Source organism: Callospermophilus lateralis, chromosome 1 (genome assembly GCF_048772815.1).
Source record: "Callospermophilus lateralis isolate mCalLat2 chromosome 1, mCalLat2.hap1, whole genome shotgun sequence".
Classification (NCBI taxonomy): Eukaryota; Metazoa; Chordata; class Mammalia; order Rodentia; family Sciuridae; genus Callospermophilus; species Callospermophilus lateralis.
In genome coordinates this window covers 42,781,926-42,798,376 of record NC_135305.1, presented here as the reverse complement: position 1 = coordinate 42,798,376, position 16,451 = coordinate 42,781,926, and the positions used below count along the sequence as shown (strand labels likewise).

The 16,451-nt window shown below is 36.7% G+C and overlaps 1 protein-coding gene across 1 annotated transcript in view; it reads right to left on the bottom strand.

Moving 5' to 3' along the window:
* Met (MET proto-oncogene, receptor tyrosine kinase) overlaps positions 1 to 16,451 on the bottom strand; it is a 108,999-nt gene that overhangs the window by 67,266 nt on the left and 25,282 nt on the right. The window contains exon 2 of the mRNA XM_076834151.2: positions 12,279 to 13,495. Within this exon, the coding sequence (XP_076690266.1) occupies positions 12,279 to 13,481 (1,203 nt within the window). The 5' untranslated portion in view covers positions 13,482 to 13,495. The remainder of the gene's footprint in view (positions 1 to 12,278; positions 13,496 to 16,451) is intronic.

The window sequence follows — 16,451 nt, the reverse complement described above, 5'->3', positions numbered from 1 at the left end:
CCAAAGTTGAGCTCTGTGTGTGAAAAAGCTCAAGAGGGCATTAAAGAGCAGAGAAGCTATTCCCTCTAAAATATTTTAATGGCTTTAATTCAGTTTTCCTAATTTCAGCAAAGTACAGAGTTCTGGAATTTTTATCTGTTCACCTTCCTTATCCTTATCTATTCTTTTAATTTTTTTCCTTCTTTGATCTTTGATCCATCTGTGTTCCAAACTGTTGGATGGAGGGTGTGTGTGTGTGTGTGTGTGTGTGTGTGTGTGTGTAAGGAAGGGACACAGATCACAGTGACCAGAACTTTCCAGGTGTTCCTTAGTGTGATTCAAATCTTGGAATTCCCCAATTCTGTACATTAGTTTTTTACAAGTTTTGGGGAAAAGAATGAAAATTGTTTTACCTGAAATATTACTTTTACTAATCAACATTTTATTATATTATTTGGAACATGGGCTTTGTCATAATTATTTCCTCATTTAATAAATATATATTTTGTTCAAGCCATTGTGTTAGGTAGCAAAGATATGAAGCTAAAATCCATAGCCCACATCTGCAGGGGATAACAGTGGAAGTGGTGAATATATGCCACTGAGTGTGTAGGAGCTATGGGGATGAGTAAAGAATGCACTGGAGGACTGAACAACACCCGCAGTACTGAGGGGCATGGTAGGGGACGGGCCAGAGGATATTTCCTGGGTAAGGAAATGTATAAGTAGACTCTTAAAGAATCGGGAGAAGGTGTGAACTAGACAAAATGAGGAAGCCAAGAACAGCCAGCACCAAAGTAAGAAATTCCTCAGTTGTGATAGTACAGAGCATGGATTTTACTCCGAAACCACTGGGGAGTCCTCACAATATTTCAAGGAATGCACTTGTACAAACGGATTTGCTTTCGAGAAAGATTACTCAGTCTATCTGGAGACAAGTAGATTGGGTGGGGATGAGAATGGAGCCAGAGAGATCTAGTTTCATCTTATTGGCATCATTTTAAAATACACCAAAAATAAAAATAAAAATTCTGGAATAATATAAAATTTTCTGTTTCTGCTTTGTTTACATGTAAAAGGAGAGAAGACGTGAAGCTTTTTAAAGTTTGTTTTTACTAGGAAAGAAACCAGGTTTTGTTTAGAAGAAGGAAAAGAAGGAGACGGAATAAGATTGTGCTAGTGAAGAAGGCTAAGAGAGGCCAAATGATTCTTTGGAAATATTAACTTTCTTGATTAAATAGATGTTGGTGGCACCTACACCAGCAGTAGATACGGTGCTTAGGAAAGTCTTAAATAAGGCTGGGGCACAGAATGAGAATGTCAACACGGGTTAATGAATGAGAGACACTGTGTAAACTATTACTTAATCCCCGCCGAGGGTTGCCGAGCCACTGGGGAACTGGGTTGAGGCTGATAGACAAGAACAGGGTTAGAAGAAAACAGAGCATTAAGCAAACAATCGTTCCATTTGGGATTTACCCGCCAGTCAGGGGGTAAAATGAAAGCCTTGCTAATGGCAAGAAAGGTAAATGAAGCTGTGCTGTCACCATTATTAAAGCAATTGTCTACCTACTCACTAGAGCAGGGATTTCATTATGTATAGGCAGAGAAAATAAAAAATGTTACTGTTTCTTAGTTCTTGAAATCCCAGCATACAGGGCCTTGGATAAGGCTCTGGGAGTTATAACAGCTGGTACAAAAGGCCATGAGAACAAAGGAGGGCTGTAATGCAAAATTCATATTTATTTATGAAAAGATAGGTATTTGGTTTCCAAACAGTTCATAATCTTTCTCTTTTCATGATTTCATCTGCATTCAGCTGGATTGTTATCTTATCATTAGGGTCATAGGATATCCAACTGAATGTGGTTTACACCATGGTTACCCTAGGTCCCATGACAACTGAAGTTTTTTTTTTTTAAATAAGGAATTTTGTTTTATTAGATATAGTGAAGAAGTCCTGGTGTACATTTGTGTGCGTGTGTGATCTGCAACTATATTTCCAACGTTGAACTTTACATTTTCAGTACCAAGGTATAGCATCTATAAAAACAATAAGTGGAGTTAGGAGAGGAAACAAGAAGGCTATTATTGCACCACCATGTCACATGTCCACCTAAAAATACATAATTGATGTTCATGCTTTCAAAAAGCACTTGATTCTAAAAGGTATGACAAAAAATATAAAAATCACTGGTTGCAATTTACCAAACATGGTATCATTTTTAAAGCAGGTATGTATTTTAGTGCCCTTTGTGCAAGTCAAAAACCTGTACTTTGACCTTCAACATTAATTACAAGTCTACCAACTATTTTAGACTACCACTTACATATTGTTTATCATTTTACAAACACTGACTAAAATCCTTTTAATATTGGGGCAGTGCCAGAATTGGTCTTGCATGCTATATGCCCAACTCTACTTGGAATCAGTACTTTTCTAATTACTATATGAAAATAAGAGTGAGTTTAGTTGAAAATAGGAAACATTGCTCAATTTCTTTTTGCACATTGGCTTTAGATAAACTCAATGTGATTGGTGTTTTTCTAACTAGAAATAACTCTCAATTACTCTCACTAATACACTTACTGATTCTTGTTTACCGTGATGTTGGAGCCACAAATAAGTTTATATTTAATGGATCATCAGATATCTTATATCCTATTATAAATTCCTCTTTATTTAATTCTGTTGCTTAAGTCCTAGGATCACCTAATTTGACCCCATATTCATTATTTTTATTTATTTATTTATTTATTTTATTTATTATTGCACTTTAGAGCATTTCTAGAGTCTTATAGCTGCTCATGGTATTGAAAATATAAAGAAAAAAGTGTCTCACTTTCCTATTACCTTTCCCGAGGTTTTGTATACTGCCTACACACACGCTATTCTCATAAACAATCAGCTATGCCCAAGATTCTGGTCACTCTACTGGAAAATAAATAGTCTTCTCCCTGTAATTACAGCTTTCAGGAAGGGGCCAGCCAGTGACCTCCTTGACTTGTAGGTACAGGAATAAGTCCTGAAGATTGAGTGTCTCCCATTCCCTTGGCAAACACGACTTTTCTGGGGCCAAACAAGTGAATGAAATGAACCCCAAAAAAGGTAAATATTGCTTTTCATTCCTCATATATATTTTATGCCCACATTTCACATCCTCATAGTTTGTAGAGATGACAAAAACATGGCCATTAACAATCCATTCCTAAAAATATATTCTCAAATGTTATCAAGAAGAACTTTTATCTAAACCCTTTAGCCACTGGGATGGTCTCTGTTTACTGTGTAAATACATAGATTTCTTTATCAACGCTATTTTTTGTCTATGATCTGCAAAGCATATAAAGAGGGACAATGAGGCTGACAAAATGCCTGCCCCCTGAGACCTCAAACTTACTTAGATACCTACATGACTAAATATATGCAGATTGACATGAAAGAGAGGGCAAAGTGTGTGTGCAGCTGAAGATGAAGGAACTTGCCTAGGAATCACAATGACACAAGATGGTACAGCTGGAGAGCACATGTGTTCATTCAGTAGGTGCTCATGAGATCCTCGTGAGTCCTGGGAGCTGCCGGCTCTCCTTTGGCCTCTAAGCCACATGATTCTCATGAGAAGGGAATGGACTAAAAATGGATGCGATTGTGCAGAGCATACTATGCAGATGCAGAAAGATGTGACTTGGGGCCACCTCAGCATCACATCCCTTGTTTTCTACTAAAGTTTATAATTTTGATAGATTTGAAAGGGCTTATTCTGCATGTTCTTGACTTCCTGATCTTCGTCACAGGACCTACTGGTAACTGGCAGTGGGACAATCCCTTCCACACCCAAGACAATCATGTTCCTCTGACAAATAGGGTCCTGAGAGTTGGCACAGAAGAAAGGAAAAGGAGAAGAGGAAGAAAGAACTTGTCCCAACAGTAGAAATATCTGTTTTCAAAGCAGCTGGGTAAGGTGATGGACTGAGAGCAAGTGAGAGTGAGCATGGCTTAAATTATGTCCTTAGCTTCTAGAAACCTACAATTACATCCTTCACTTCACAAAAAAGTAACAATTCACTTAGAAATCAATGATAAACAATGTTTAAACACATCAACAATTTTTTTTAAAAAAAATAGAAAATGTTTAAACAGTTATGTTTTCCAGCACACTACTACGTCTTGTGAAATTTCTGTGAACACAAAATATTTAACTCTACTGTCCATTCCCACTTGAAAAAGCTAAAGGTTAATGCTTTTACTTAAGGTGGAAAGCTCATGAGATAGATAGGAAATGACTGTTAGCATATTAAATACATGCTATCTATTTGCTCAAATACTAAAAATATATTGCTTTTTCTTAAGATTTTAAGCTTCATCTAAAAGTTAACTTTCACCTCCTCGGAGCCATGTCTTATGCCTGAACTACCAAATCCAGATATCCTTCTCATGAGTACTCACGGATGTTTCTTTCCCTCACAACATATTTCACGAATTACCATGATGTATTTGTTTATTGGTGTTACTGATGGTCTACCTGCTTCACACACACAAGCACCACATCCAACTGGCTCATCACTGCTAACACCAGCAGGGTTAGGTACCCAACAAACAGCTGTTGGATTTCTTGTTGAATCTTGGTTTTGTGAATAAATCCTTCTTTCTGTCTCTTGCTGAAAACGATCATCGCAGTATTTGGTCATTTTATGCACTAAATAACATGGTTAGGCTTCTAGCACTTAGCTTAAACTAATAAGGCGAAAGAACAAGGACATAATGTAATTAGCTTAAAATAAATGGAAAATACTGCACATTTTATTGTCAAGATCATTTTTAGAGATATTCATTTTTGCTATTGACTGCCACTGCATTAGTGCTTGTAATCTGTTTAGTGCATTAGCACTAAATACTATTGATTCACTTGGAGCTAACAGACCAATTTCATCTTTGCATTTTCCTTGTTTCCTGAATATCATTTCACCTATAGTTTGGTTAGTAGACTGGTTGCTAGATGCCAAGTGTTAATCAGATATTTTAAACTTAAAATGCCACTAGAAAATTTAATATATAGATTCACACTTTTCTGGTACCCATGACACAAATTCTAGCTAATCATGACTAATCTATATATTCTCAGATGACAACTTGGCAAACTTAATTTTCATAAAATCAGCTCTAGAAAAGAAAGCTTTACACAATAAAACTGACCTTAATTCACCCCATTTACCTACGGCACAATGTGAAGTATCATCTACCATTTTAGTGTTCTCTAATTGAAAAACATTTTTTGGTGATTTACCTAAATAAGACAACTAAAGTCAAATGTTAGTCTGCATTTGCAATCCATCCTTTTGTTTTATAGTTATAATATTAAAAAACCATTTCCCCCCATGTGTGAACATTAAGAACAGTTAAAGCAACTTTTATCCTAGATTAGCACACACTTTTTGGACATTTTTCTTTCCTCTCATTGAAGGAATGGAAAATATTTTTGGATTGTCTGTGGATCTACATACTTGATGCGCTCCACTGTTAGCCTAGGTCCAGGGTGAACCCTTCCCCAAGGCAGAACTGCTTTTTAGAATAGGAAATCAACATTTCTCAGCCAGTAATTCATATGCAAATGAACCTGCCTAGAACATTTTAGTTAGAAAAATATATAATTAGCAGACTGGAATGCATCCAGGATCCTAGAATCACTTATCACATTCACTATTAAAAAAAAAAAAAAAATCAAGGGAGTTGTAATGACTTCAAGAGTAGCTGAGCTTTTGGTTTCATCTCCCTGATAAATGAGCACTTTACAGCCCTTCCTGGACCCTGGAGATGTGACTTACTGCACATTTCTGGGCACTTAGTCATTCTGGACTATGCAAGCCATGGAATCAGTATCTGTGTCAATCTGTGAATAAGAAATGGTAGAAATTCCTGGTTGGGTCTTCTATCCAAATTCAGACAGATACTCATTTTTCTTATTAGAGTGAGGAGATAAGAATACCGGGTGGAATGGACACTGATAAGATAGAAGTTTCAAGTTAAGGGTGCAACACCTAAAATTTGAAATATTATGCTGAGTAAAAAATCCACTATTACTCAAGCAGGTTAATATCCTTATCAAAATGCATGTCCAGAAATCTCTAATCATGGAGTACAGCAATGAAAATATCATGTATCAGTGTTATGGCTTCAAAGTTTTATCAACATTTGGGCTTTTCAAAAGTCAGGATTCCTTCTTCTTCATGAACTCCTAATTGTTTGCTGTATCAGTTTTACCACATGAATCTCCATGTAGAAATCAAGGTTTAAATCAAACACAGGGCATTCCACTTGCTTTAAAAAACATAAAGAGAATGAAGACAATTTAAAATCCAAGTGGCATAGTTAAATCTTAATCACCTACACCAAAGAGAAACTATGAATCACATTATGAATCAACATAATCCACAGGTAAACCCCACCTCCATTTTTTTTGGTGAGAATTTCAGCTTTAACTGTCCTGTTGCTTTTAATTATAAAAATATCATGGCTTTGTCTTTTCATCGAAAGATGAAATTTTTGCCTTCTGGGGGAGACCTGTGAAATGGTTTAAAGAAGGGGTTAGCAGGAGGAAAGGAAAAGGCTAACGGCTCATTCTGTAACTGTTTTCTAACACTCCCAGGATGTGCCTGGTGTTAACAAAATTCTGGAAAGGAACTAATTTTAAATGTCTTTTAATAAAATAATAAAATATGTTATTTTTAACACGGAGAATTCAAATAAATTAGGAAGCAGCAACTCCCTCATACTGGTGGAGAATAGAGTCTAGAGGACAAAATCAAGTGAAAAAAATTGATAAATTTCTACTGAGTTTTTAAAAAACATATAAAATCCTTATAGTATGAGTGTGTTCTTTCTTGCAAATTTTGCTTTGGTAGCAATTATATTTGGCATATAGCCAAGATATTTAGTGTTTAGGTTTGGAGGACTATCTAATATCAAGAATGAAGAATCCTCAATAACAGTTTTTTTCATATAGGATCACTTTTTTTTTCAGAGCACAGGAAGTTAAAAAAAAACAATTTTGTAATTTGACTTCACATTTTTCATTCCTAATACAAAATGCTTTCTCTTGAGAGTTCTAGCTTGTTTAAATAAGGCATGCCAACCCAGTATAATTACCTGGACATTATTTGTAACATTGACTTCCACACTCACAGTTCAAATGGTGTGAGAGATTATAGATATATGGGCTATAAAGAGTTATAAATCTTTGTTTATTTTATTAAATATTACGAGACATGCCCTGAGGATGACAGATCAATAATGGTCCTTGTGGTTTCCTGATGGAAGGCTGCAATTATTTTCTTCCATTACAACTTAAATGTAACTCAATTTAACTCATCTATCATCTTTATAATAGTAATAAAGAAACATCACTGTGTGTTTAGCTTTCTGCCTATTCCTAATATTCCTTGTTTGCATCTTGTTTTGATTTTTGTTCTCATTCAAAATTGTTCTAATCATTCTGCTTTCTTCCTTTGATGGCTCTGAGCAGTGACCCTTTAACTCTGGCACTCAAACGGAGATGGAAAATTACTACCTTAAGTTTCCTTTATTTTGGGAAGCAGTTGGCTAGTCTTTGGATCTGAGTATAAATGATATTTAAAAACAAGGAAGCTTAACACAAACAACCTATGAGGCTGATTTTTTTCTAAAGCTGCAAAATATTACCATGCAAAATATGATTTTAGTCATGCACAGTATAACTTATAGTATGTAGCATAATATAGTAGTTGGAATTTTAAGTCAGGTTAAGAAGCAGAATTTACGCCTTTATCCTAACTACAGTATCATTTTGATTCAACCGTCTTTCTCTCTACCCTCTGTGCCCTTAAACCACCACTAACCCTCACCCCATCTTTTTGTTTTGTCTTAAAATATTTAATCTTAAGAGGCATTAACAAATTAAGCATTATGGAGGTGGGTCACTCAATGATGCTCAGGAACAATGGAACCAGAAGGTGACTCTTCCAGAAAATAGTACAAGCATTTGAATTTGTTTTACTTTACACAAGTATTCCATACAACGATAGCTGCTATTTTATTCTGTGTCAAGGACTAAGGACTTTTTACAGACATTGGGCACTTGTTCACACAAAAGAAGTCCCACACAAAGGAACATGGGTTCTGAGAATGAAAATAATGCTCTCATGGCCATCCAGGTAGAAAATGATGGAGTATAGACTTGAACCCATACCTCTGATATTAGTTGCCTGCCATTAGGTCATGCTGACTCCCAAAGGCCTAAATTTATGGTCACTTTATTGTGCCAGGTACTTAATATGCAGTATCCCAAATTTGCTTAAGACTCTGTGAAGCAGGTATTATTATCTGCACATTACAAATCATAGCTGGGCTCTAAAAATTAAGTAATATGGCAATAGTCACAGAGTGGGTATGCGATAAGTCAGGACTTACACCAGGTGTGTGTGGCACCAGATGTTACATTTTCCCTTTTCAGTTGCTCCATCATTTGGTCATTAAGATGACCTAAATGTTGGTGCTCTAAATGTTGTTACATGTTTACTTCAGTTCTTTCAAATGCTTACAAATAGAGCAAAACTTTGATAATGGAATTGCAAGAAAAACAGTGTAATGTGTTAACTATTTTATTTCAAGAACCCTTTCTTATTTTAACTTTGATTAAAAATATTTTCAAAATGTATCATTCCATCTCTCTTAGTATATATGTTATATACTATATACTTAGTAAGTTATATACTAGTTATACACTATAACAGTAAGTTATATACTATAACTTACAGAAGTGAATCGTTGCTGATTTGGGGATTTAAAACAAATTCTATTCAATATTGATTCTCATTTGCAGGAGATGAGCCGTTGTGCACCGATTCTATTTTATTTTCTGGGCTTGTCATGTAAATAAATCCCTTATATGTGGCTGTTGGAGATTATAGTTAATATTAAGCAAAATAACACAGTTTGTTTTGTTTTGTTGTGTTTTCCTAGCTGGTGGTGGGGATCAAACCCAGGGGCTTACACATATAGGGCAAGTGGTCGACCACTGAACTACACCTCCAGCCCTTAACTGAATTTTTAATACTGTTGATCCTCAAACAGAAGATATGGGGTTTTTACTTTCCAAATTTTGTGTCTTTACAAAGTCTTCATATTATGAGGGCATTTTCTTAATCATATTTTGAATAATAATGTGCTGTTTAGTAAATATGCAACTTCAATAAATGCTGAACTAGGACGTTTATAGAGATTCACTGATGGATGAATAAAAAAAGGCAGTATAGATATTTAGTGCTGATTTAGTAGTTTTTGTGGTATGTAATCTCGTAGTTCTCGGTGTTGGGAAGCACTGTAAACAAACCCTTTAAGAATCACTTTCAAAAGCAACATAGAAAATGTTTACATTGTGGGAATTAAAAATATATTCTTAGAAAACAACTGACATAATAGACAGGACTGGTATTCCATCAATGGTCACCTGCAGCTTGAGATAAGTCCCCAGAGACAGCATCATGTATGAAGACAAAGAGTTTTGAAGTCCAAATAATTTATAGGTGAAATGATGTGCTCTGGGAATTATAAGATGACTCAAAAGAGGGCTTCTGTCATAGATAAAAGATACATGTAAAAAGTTTGCATAGACACATTCATGAAAAAAGAAGGTTCTGCTGTGGCAGTCTTCTATGATCCTGGGTTGGAAACACATTTTGAACATGGCAGGAGGCTCAAGAAGGGCCAGAAAAGCCCTTTAAGACTGTGCTTTCATCAGAGACACAGCTTCCTTAAGGTGGTCCACAGAACCCACACACAGTTATATTAGAGATACATGTATGTATCTTCACGTAGGTGTGTTAATAACAAACTACAATACAGTTGTCTATCCACCACACTTCATACCAAAATAATAATCTGTTCCAAGAAATTACTAGAAGGGTTACCTGAGACCTAATCAAGTTAATATGCCAAGACTGAATAGAGTGATCTTACTGCTTAGACACTCTCTAAACAGGTTCGATCTTGTGTGATGCATGGTTATTCTTGCCTTCATTATGAGATAAAGCTGAGAACTGATTATATGCTGATTATTATAACACTCTGTGGTGTTTCTGTGAACCAGTTATATGAAAACAAAGGATGTGTATAGTCTCAGTCTCAAAAGAATTTTGATCTTTAGTAATCAGAGAAGGTAAACAGGCAAATAAAATAGAGAAGGTTTGAAATATTTTTCTTTATGGAATTGGGCCAGTGCAAAAGTTGGCTTCCCTTGTAAGAAGACTATGTTGGCACATTCCACCTTATTTGCCACAAGAATTTTTGTGATGGGAGTGATAATGGTTTCAGGTGTGGCTAGTGCATTTTGGGCATTTTTCCTGGGCAAAAAAACTGACCTGAATTTAGATAATAGATAATTCCACCTTGTTGTTCCTGTTGGGACACGAAAAAATGTCAAAGGGGTAGAATAAAGTTCAAATGAGTTTTAAGAATTTCTAGAATTAATAGGTACTTTCACATCTGGAGACTGAAATGTACAAAATAAAACAATATGATAACATATCACTATACCCTTGTAAAGTCAAGTCCCTTTTTAATTTTTAACAGATTAATGTTTAAATAGCAACATCACGTGCTGTAGAAGCCTTATAAGAACTTTTTAAACTTGTGTTTGTGAAGTTGCTTATTGGATGTGTTTTCTCAGCATTGCTTTTAATTTTACACTTCTTTTTCCTAATCCCATGTTTCAAATAGTCCTTTTGCTTCCTTTTCTGTATTTTCTAGTGAAGAAAAGGAGCAGCTTCTGAGGAATCCCATTGCTTCTTAAAGTTTTCAAAATATATTACACAGGTGCAGGGGAAAAAAGTTTTAATTGGGATATATGTGTATGCTATGAATATTGGTCAACTTTGGAAGGGAGAGGAGGGAATTTTGTCTTTACTTCATCAAAAGATAAATTGACTATCTCAGAAGTATTTCCCTAAGCTTCATAAAAAGCCATCTAGAGTTTTCATCTAGGGAAGTATCCCAGACATTTCAGCAAAAGTCAATAAATGTTTCTGAATTCATATGCCCTTGATATGCCTAAGCAAAATTATGTACTGTTTTTTATCAAGGACATAGTTAATGTATTTCCTGATGACAATTATAATCTTTATGTCTCACGATAAGTGAGACACATGTTTTCAAAGTCAAACTCTGGATAAGCTATATTATTTGTTCAGTTATGATCATAGTGGTCATTTTGCTCAAAAGCACAGCCAGGCCCATATAAGCAAATCTGGGTTCAGTACAAGGAATGTCCAAGGCCACAAAGGACTTCCAAGTTGATGTTCTTCCTCCAGCACCAAGTGATAAAATGACTAGCAAAAAAAAATCCTGAGGTATAGATGTTAGGTTTTACTGTATGTAAATCAAAGCACCAAGACTTTCCCTAAAATGGATGGCACTAGAGCAGATTATGCTAAGTGAAGGTAGCCAATCCCTAAAAAACAAATGCGAAATGTCTTCTTTGATATAATGAGAGCAACTGAGAACAGAGCAGGGAGGAAGAGCAGGAGGAAAAGATTAATATTAAACAGAGACATGAGGTGGGTGGGAAAGGGAGAGAAAAGGGAAATTGCATGGAAATGGAAGGAGACCCTCATTGTTATACAAAATTACATATAAGAGGTTGTGAGGGGAATGGGAAAAAAAAACAAGGAGAGAAATGAATTACAGTAGATGGGGTAGAGAGAGAAGATGGGAGGGGAAGGGAGGGGGGATAGTAGAGGATAGGAAAGGTAGCAGAATACAACAGTTACTAATAGGGCATCATGTAAAAATGTGGATATGTAACCGATGTGATTCTGCAATCTGTATTTGGGGTAAAAATGGGAGTTCATAACCCATTTGAATCTAATGTATGAAATATGATATGTCAAGAGCTTTGTAATGTTTTGAACAACCAATAAAAAAAATAAAAAATAAATAAAATAATCATTCTTAATGTAAAAAAAAAAGACTTTCCCTAACACTTCATGTGAAAATACCATTTCATCTTAATACAAATGATCATCAATGTAAAAGAATGTGTTGCAGACATTTCAAATTCCAAGTGTGAAAAATATTTTCTTTTCATCATCACACTAACTTCTTAAGATATGATTTTAGCTATAAATCAAGATTTAACTTACTGATTTTCTTGGAAAAAATATTTTGGCCCTTTACCAAGCACAGAAAAGCCCTTGAGAACCTTTCCTAGAATGATGCTTATTCTGCTTTATACGCCAGGATTTGTAAATGAGGAATCTGTGCGACTTACCCTATTAAAACAGTGCTCATGATTGGGTCCATAAAAATGCTGGAGGCATCTCACATTGTTTTTGTTGACGATCTTGTTGAAGAATTCATTGACATATTTGATAGGGAATGCACAGACAGCTGATCGATTCATTGGTTCGGCAGAATCTGGCTTGCTCTGTGCGAACACCCCATAGAGAATGTCGTCATTTAGGTTGGCTCCTATTTGCTTGGCAAGATGGGCCCCGGGCTTACTGACATATGCAGCTTGAAGGACATTAAATACCTCTTCCCTTGTGGATCTCTTCCTTCTCTTTTCCGTGAGAATACACTCCAGAGGCATTTCCATGTAGGAATGCAATCCAGAGTCCACGGAACAGAACCTGATTATTCTGGTGTGAAAAGTCTGGGCATTCAGAGTTTCCCTTTGGACTGTCAGAAAGTAAATAAAATGGTTACTTTCAAAGGCATGGACATACTTAATGGGGTAAGAATCTCGGAACTCAGGTAAAACATCTATATAGGACTGGTCTGTTAAGAACTTAAAGCCATCTTGAGTCTCCTTCAGCCGTCTCACCGATATTGAATGCAATGAATGATCTGGAAGGTAAGAAGAATTGATGGTATTGCCCACAAAGAAGTTGATGAACCTGTTCTTTACAGAGAGGAGGACTTTGGCTCCCAGGGGGCTCACCACACAGTCGGGACACTGTCCTGGCTCTTTGTCCGCCTGTGGGGAGAACATGCAGTGGACTTCTCGCTGGATGTCAGCAGTATTATTGCGTGGAAGGACATGTCGCTGGCAGGTCCCTCTGTTGACACTGCCGCAGCTAATAAGCTGGTCATCATAGTATGTGTCCACAAGCAGGGCCATGTTGACGTTATCTTTCCAAACGCCCCCTGACACATTCACTTTGCTGCTGCAGTCCTGGCATGGAAGACAATCCGGGTGTTCCAGCACGGGCCCAGTCTTGTACTCCGCTACTTTCTGAAGGTCCTTGTCATTTAAGACATAGATGTAGTTAGTAGCGCCGAGGTAAATATGATGCTCATGTAGAACGACATTCTGGATGGGCGTTTCTGCGGTGAAGTTGGGAAGCTGATAGTTCATGTTCACATTCATCTCGGACTTCGCTAGTGCCTCTTTACATTCCCCATCGCTCCTCAGCACCCAGGTAAACAGCAGCACAAGGATGCCAGGTGCAAGCACAGCGGGGACCTTCATTGTGTGAAGCTGATCTGCCAAAACACGTTCAAGGAGAGAAGGGGTTTAGTTGTCATTAGGAACAGAGAAGAGAAAACCGAAAAAGAGAACTATCCCAGTTAAACTCTCTGAAATAACACTTCCTAACTGGAGATCGTACATAGAATGAAAACAAAAACTCGAGCTGGTTGCACATAAAGATGCATTGTGTGGTTGGATATGACTCCACATAGTTTAATTTTGGAAGTCAAGCCATGAACGAGTAATTTTAGAGAGCCATTATGAGATGCAAACAATGTTCTGTATTAAAGTCCACACAGCGACTAAGTGAGACTCATTCAGCAGTGAAATAAGAAACACAGCATATTTCTTTCTTAACCCCTTGCTGGTTGTTTAATGTGGTTTCCTATCTGTGGTTAATGACTAGGTTGATATTTAAACTTTCTTGTGTAGTCAAGTAAAGGAACTGTGGTTCAGATTCATTTATTCTAGAAATCACAGCAGGCATTGTTTCCTTGGGAGCATGTAGAATTACTAGGCTAAATTTAGCTTCCTTTTGGAAGAAAACAATCATAAATTCTAGAAGCAATACGATCACATGCTGTTTATAGGATTTTGTGTGCAGAGGAAAGGTATGGTTAAAATTTGGCTATAGTTAACCTATTGTTTCAGACGGACAAATGCTTAACGTACGATTACTGGGAACATAAAAGCAGAGGGCTGAAATTGTATAAAATAAAATATAATCTTCAGAACTAAAGTCTTAGAATTATTTCTCAGAGAAAAACAGCACATTGTTCATTACCAAGTCAAAAAGCTATTTAGTAAAAAGAACATTATTTTAACATTTCATTGTATGCACATGGACAATATTTCTATCAGGAAGCATGAATGGATTAGTTTCTCAGTTTTTAAAGACTTAGATGCACAAGTTCTAGGCATGTGAGTTCTACTTGTAACAGCTATAAACAGGGCAGTATGTTGGAAAGGAGAGCTCTTAGAACAGAAGAAACTAAATAGCTGTTACTTTTCTTAAAAAACATCATTCTGACAGGACAAAGGGAACCTCTAAATAAGTACTAGGCAATATATCCATGCCAAAGACTAATCTTGGGTCTGTAAAAGCACAACAGAATTAACTGAGCAACAGTATGTGTGTAGCTCTGTGCTTGTACTATAGGGAATGGACCATGGTCCCTGACCTTCAGTAAGCCTAAAAAATTAGTTAAGCAGTAACATACACATGCTGATAACTATACTACATGGTATTATGATACCCCACATAGCACAAACAAAAAGCTACAAGCACATAGGATTAGGATTATGAGAAATAAGGACAAGTTCATTATGTCATGAGGTCCAGCAGAGCAAAGATAACATCTATTTGGCTTATTACTGTATCCCTAATACCTGGTACAGAGTCTGGAACACTACCTGATGTTAAATATATGTTGAATAAGTGAGCAAACAAAAATTAAGCAATATGTTCAAAGTCATATAACAAGTAAGGGTAGTAGCCAGAACCTGAATTCACATCTTTTTGACTCCAAAATTAAAGTTACTTTTATTCTACTAAATTTCTAAGAATCAGGGGCTATCAATAAAAGGTAATGAAAAGCTACCAAAGGGATCTGAGTTGGGGAGTCCTAATAAGGTTTGACTCTAGGAAGATTTATCTGGAGGCAAAGGGTTTAGAGTAAGGGAAAATTTGCAATGAGAAGACCAGTTGACTGGCAATTATTAGGCATAATAAAATAATAAGGGTTGGACCAAGATGGTGGCCCAAAGAATAGAAGGAAGAGATGAATGAGAGACATATCTGAATAAATAAAGACTGGACACCTAACTGGGTAGAGTACAAAAGAAAAGGCAAAGATGATTGACAGTCATCTGGGCAAAAGTGAAACAAGTTACAGAACTAGGGTAGTCAGCAATAGGATGTTAGGTTAAGATATGGATTTTAAACACATTGAATTTGATATGCTAGTGGGAAATGAGTCAATGTTTTATATTATTCATCAGGAGGCAGCTGCCTGGAATAAATAAATAGTAAAAAATTTAACCAGACAGAGCATGTGTGCCAAGGACCAGAGGTGGGAAATGAAAAGGATTCTGTCCTTACTGGGAAAGGGGCATGACTGGGGGGACAATATCTGTTCTGAGTGAGACAGTGGCAAGTGGGCATGAAATCCAGGTATTCACCTCTGCTGCACCAGAAGGAATGAACAATCCTAAATCAATCTTGGTGGACTAATTGTGATGGTTAAAACCAAGAGTGGGTATATTCATGGAGGCACTAGGTGAAAGAAGAGTCATTAAATCAAGAAAGGTTAAGGTCTTGGAGACATGGAAGGCCGAAATTGTACACTGTCGCAGAAGCCATGTGAAGGTCTCAGGAAGGAGAATGTGGTCCACGTGGAAGCTCTTTGTTGATTTTAAAAGAGTATTTTTAATGGATTTAATAGTGGTGTGCAAGGGAATGTGTGATGAGGAAGTAGAATGTTTATCAAAGGAAGAACAAGCAGAAACCATTAACAGGGTCAAGCGGAGTTTATTCTTAAATTGTAGGAAAGACATATGCTTATTTGTAGGACTTCCCTTTCTTCTACTAATGTTGTTTTGGTGTCTGTGAAGACATGGTGCCCTTCCCCATGAAGCTCACATTGTGGAGTAATGGCTTAACAGTTATGGGAATGCAAAGGAAGAGCGACAATCCAGATAGAAGATGATACTAGAGCTGAGTGTTCAAGGAGGAAATTTTCACAGAGAAAATTTCTAGTAGGCACAGCAATTTGTGCAAAGACACGGAGGCAGTGGAGAGCATATGGCATGGGCAGAAAAGTGGCAGGTAGTTGAGTCTGGAGAACTGGGGACCCCAGACAAATGAGCGAGAAAACTGTTGGAGCAATATTCTAAAGGAGAAAAGGAGAGCCCTCCCAAGGTCACTAAAACATAAGAGAGGTTACTGTTTCTGAGACAGCAGGAGAAGAT